The sequence below is a fragment of the Limulus polyphemus genome, unplaced genomic scaffold (genome assembly GCF_000517525.1).
Source record: "Limulus polyphemus unplaced genomic scaffold, Limulus_polyphemus-2.1.2 Scaffold1999, whole genome shotgun sequence".
NCBI lineage: Eukaryota > Metazoa > Arthropoda > Merostomata > Xiphosura > Limulidae > Limulus > Limulus polyphemus.
Window position 1 is genome coordinate 172442 of NW_013667609.1, and position 5205 is coordinate 177646.

Consider the following 5205-nt stretch of genomic DNA (forward strand, 5'->3'; position numbering starts at 1 on the left):
TATGAAATAACATAAAACTGACCTTTGGTCTGTACAAAGTAACTTGTCTTGGCTGTGTTTTAGTCGACTAGTATTTTGTAATTTACAGCCACATTTCAATTATTATACATTACATATGTATATATATTATTGCTATTTTGAAATAAGTTCTTAAAGTTATTTTTCCTAAAACATAGAACAGTAACTAAAGAAATAAAGCAAACAATTATCTCTTCTAGTTACGACCTTTGTACTCGGTTGCTGCTTGTCGTACGTTGCTAAACCCTTAAAGATTTTGCACGTGGAGGTTTAGGTTTTATATATATATTTTTGAATAACTAAAAAAATCATAAATTACTACATCAATGCCACAGAATTGTACTGTAATTTATGAAGCTTAGTAACCAAGCTGTAACTAGGTCTAAAAAATATGAAATTTCAAGCAGACTAAAGACACAACCTACCTCATTGAAATCTTGGTTCAAAAGAAAGAAATGGTACTAGCTACGTTGAAAAGGCTGAGAAAACCACTAGGGTGAAATTCTGAGCTTCTGATTGGTTATTCATGCCATATATAGAAGTAAGTGTATATAAGGGGGCATTTCCAAAAATGAAAAGAGGTAGGCAGTGTGCCACTGTGTTTGATTTATTACATGAGCAATATATTGGGAAATAGATAAGATAATAACTTTTTATTTTATATTCTAGCTTGTCAATATTTCCAATTTGAGTTTCTAATTTGTACGAAACTATAGACTTAGTATTTTGACTTCACAAACATCTAATTTGAACCTGTGCTGCATTCAACATACCACATGACACAGAAAAATCGATGTTTATCTGTGTTTTTTATATTTATTTTTAAATTAAGAAATTGAATAATGTAAAGTTCTAAAATTTGAATTATAATCTGCAGTTTAATACCAAACTTACTGACATAAATTCATAAAATAGTAGTTCAATAAAATTTTTAATGCGAGTCAACAAACAAGATGACATGGTCTTTCACCTGTGACCCATCATGAAAGGGTTAATGCTAAGTGTAGCTACCAGTTTGGCTGCCAATTTTGATTTCATTTCTTTAAAGATTAAATTGAAGGGTAGATGGGGAATATATAAAATCTCTTGTAGTTGTAGTTTAGGTTACATCAGACAGACAAGTAGAAAATTAACATTTTCCTAAACTGAAAATGTATTTCCAATAGATACTTTCCTCTGCTCGCAAAATAGCTTTTCTCGATTAGCACTACCCTCTATTGGCACAAATTTTCAGTGTTCACCACTATCCTTCCTCCTCCCACTTCTGCATATCCACACATAAATGATTATGCAGCAGCTCCCCATGAATAGGAGCATGACCCAACCTCTATTATAATCAGCGCACTCTCCACATTTCCACTTGTTAACCACTTCAAGATTGGTCAGAAGACCTACACCCCATATCACTAGAAGTGGGGAGGCTGGGTGGGAAGTGTGAGAAGAGGTAAGTATATATATCAGAAATACATTTTCAGTTTAGGAAAATGTTAACTTCCGTTTTGCCCCCCAGTGGCACAGCAGTATGGCTGTGGACTTACAATGCTAGAAATAGGATTTCGATACCCGTGGTGGGCAGAGCACAGATAGCCCGTTGTGTAGCTTTGTGCTTAATTTCAAACAAACAAACAAATTTTCATGTTTTTCCTCCTTTTTTTCATGTTTTTCATGACACAGTCATAAAAGAAAGAAGAGTATATCTAGATCAGATGTGGTGCAGTCTCCCACTGAGGCGTCATATTTTCTTTGTTGGTTTTACACCTCATGGTCTCTCTATGTCACTTCCTAAAGGGGGATCATTTTTTCACCAGCTCTCCGCCAGCTGAGTGTGGGATTCTAGCTGTTTTGTTAGATGAGGTAAGATATCATATTATGAAGGAATCCCATAATATGTATTACTGATTAATGGGAACCCTGGGTGTCGAGTGGCTAGGGCACAAAAGACCATAGTGGTAGTATAACCTCATTCAACATCTGGTGGTATATGGAATTGTACACCAGTTCTGCGGTAGGCAGAGGATCACTTACCTCTTTACCTCGAAATAACAATTGGTAGAAGAATAGCTTCCATACAAAAGTTTGCCTTCACTTTCATAGATTTCCAACACAACCAACACTTAATCCACCATGAACCAACATCCAGCAGATGGTAGGAAGGAGGAAAGTCCTAGTGGGATGATGTCTCCAGGTTCAAAACCTGGCAGCATTGGGTATGGTTCTTCCTGTCTTCAGTAGGAGTAGGATACCAGGCTGTACAAATGGGAACACATGTGCTGCATTCAGCTACAACCAATATCAGATCTGCTGGGAACCAGCAACCAGCAGACAGTATAGGGACTGCAAACCTGGGGTGCACCTCTAGTCCAAAATCCAACAGCATTGGGCATTTTTCATCCAGTCCATGGAAGGAAAAGGGTTATTGGCGAGAACATTTGAATACTTACTTTGCTGGACTATCTCCAACCAACTCCTGACCCCTGGGAACCTCATCCTCCAGAGAATGGTAGGTAGGAGGAACGTCTCAGCCTGAGGATCAAACTGCAATATATATAGTCATGACACGGCAGAGTGCTGCAACCAAAACCTAGCAGTATCTGGAATTGTACATCAGGTCGCAATAGGATGGGCATTGTACCATCAACATGATTCTAATTGTGACTGGCCGTCTCCAAACAACACCAGACCCACCAGTAATGTACATCCGGAGGAGGGAGGAATGTCACAGTGGGAAAAAGCAAACTCCCAGATATACACACACACCCACACACATATATATATATATATATACAGCATAGAGCTACAACCAAAACCTGGCAGCATCTGGAATTGTATATCAGGTCCATAGTAGGAAGTGCTATATGCCATCGACACCCACAGAATGCTACCACCCTACTTTCAACTGAGTGGTATGATGTGCTGCTGCATAAGCATTTACATGTGGATATGCAGAAGCAGGAGGTAGAAGCCTAGAAGAGGGCCTTGAAACCTTACACTGATATAGGGCAGTACTAATTGAGAAAAGCATTTTGTGAAAGGAGGTAAGATATTGTATCAAAATTTGAAATATTGAATTAAAGAACACAAAAAATGCTGTTGATAAATTAAAAACTACTGAATTGGCCTTGGCAGAACTTGTAGCAAACACTTCACATAATATTGATTGGGATAATGTAAAAATACTTCAAGAAGTTAAGCCAGAAAATGAATTAAACATAAGAGAATCATTTGAAATTACTAAAAACAAAATTATTTTGAATAGAGATTTGGGTCTTGGTGCCACGGAAGTGAATTTCTGGAAATCAATTTTGTAAATGATGTCACTGTACAATATGTAAATTGTGTATGTACATTTACTAAAGTGTATAAATGAAATTTCCTGTCTCCTGTAGATTGTGGAGCATGTTCACCAAAACATGTAGAGTTTCTTAGTTTTATATTTGCTTTTAACTTTATACAATAAATTATTTTGCATTTTAAAAACATTGGAGTCATCAAATGATTTTATTAAATTCATGCACAAGAAATGTCAGTCAAATATATTGTAAATGTAACATATTTCAATCTTTTCTCCATAAAAATTATTTCGAGGGTAAGATTGACCTTTAGTGAAACTTACTAATAAGCAATGATAAAATGTTCTAATGGTATACTTACGTCAATGAGGCCATACTTAGGAGTATGGATACTAATCATTGCAGCACTATCCAGGTAGAATAAGATTTTGTAGTTTGGATTTGAAGCTACACCCAATTCTTTCATTTTCACTTCTATCCATTTCATACTAGTGGCAGCTGATGAAAAAGGAAAATTGTAAACAATGATTCAATCCACAATTTACTTGAACACTTGTGGCCATTAACTAAACCATCTCGCATTACTGGAAATGACAATGAACCAAATGTATAATTAAAAGCAAATTCACAATTAACTAACAACAATAAAAGTTCATGAAATGAAGAAAGTTAAGGAGTCTTTTTGTATCACAAATTGTGTGCATTAAATTTTCTAATGAGGAGAAGGGGAAAGTGGTGATAAAAGTATTCATTCCAAAACTATTCAAATAAGCATGATGCTATTGTACTTTCTAAATAAACACTGTTCAAAAATACCTTACTATATAATTTTAATAACAAATTATAATGTGGCTATAATTCAAGTATATGTCTATTTCTTTAAAACTGGTGTAATAGATAGACCACAATCAATTTCATTCTTACTTGTATCAGAATGTTTTCCTTTATTAATTTTGGTTTTAAGTTTGTATATAATATCAAATACTGAACTTTAAATTATTATATGTTTTGTTTATTTGTTTATTTCTGACATGTAATATATCAAATGGTCACGATACATCATCTTGTTTGCCAGATGAATAAAACTTTACTTGAAAATGCCTGCACTAATGATCATCTCTCTCTGCACACAATAGTCTGAATCAGATTGATTTTTTCTCCTGCCTTATTTTGTTTCACACTTAAGTACAAGTGAAATAAGTTAAACCAAAGAGAAAAGGACCATGATAATTTAGAAAAAATATTAAAAGAAAACTGGCTGAATTTCAAACAACTAAAACATTTTATAAAGTTTTACTATGAAGCATTTTTTAAATTTCAGCTATGATCAGTTTTTTCCAATCATTTTTCATATATTTTAAGGATTTGATTTCATGTCCACTTTCATTCTTTGAATAGCTAGCATTACTAATCAAATTTTGGACAATTTTCATAGTAAGTCTTTCATTTTAAAACAGAATAAAGTTTTAGCAAAGTTTCTTTATTTTTAAATTCTGGAAAATACATTTTAGGTCATCAAGAAATTAATGTTGCATTTTGGAACAATTTCATTAACCAACCCCCCAAAACCATACATCATTTATAATAGCTAAACGAACCACCTAAATGTCACATTAGAGTAGCCTATATAATGTGTAAAGTTTAACATACTCTAATTCGTTATAGTGATGGCACACAATGAAATACACATTTGGCATGAACATTCAAAACATTTCCATAAACTTCTTTGATATTCTTTGTGGCCACAGAGACATTGTTTCCCTTCTTGTATTCATAAGTGTCAATGATGGTTCAGCAAATTTCATTCAGGTGACTTTAGCCTTAAAAACTGTGATGGCAGCCGACATGTTAAAATTGATATTGATGCTCTGAAGATGCTTGTTGAGTCTAACCCAAG

General features: G+C 34.2%; 1 protein-coding gene across 7 annotated transcripts in view; it reads right to left on the minus strand.

Annotated features, from left to right (window-relative positions):
- The window catches only part of LOC106465610 (ubiquitin-like domain-containing CTD phosphatase 1), a 53102-nt gene that overhangs the window by 22080 nt on the left and 25817 nt on the right, over nt 1-5205 (minus strand). For all 7 annotated transcript variants that reach the window (XM_022393541.1, XM_022393542.1, XM_022393537.1 and 4 more), the window contains one exon: nt 3670-3806. In XM_022393541.1, coding sequence (XP_022249249.1) covers nt 3670-3806 — 137 coding nt within the window. The remainder of the gene's footprint in view (nt 1-3669; nt 3807-5205) is intronic.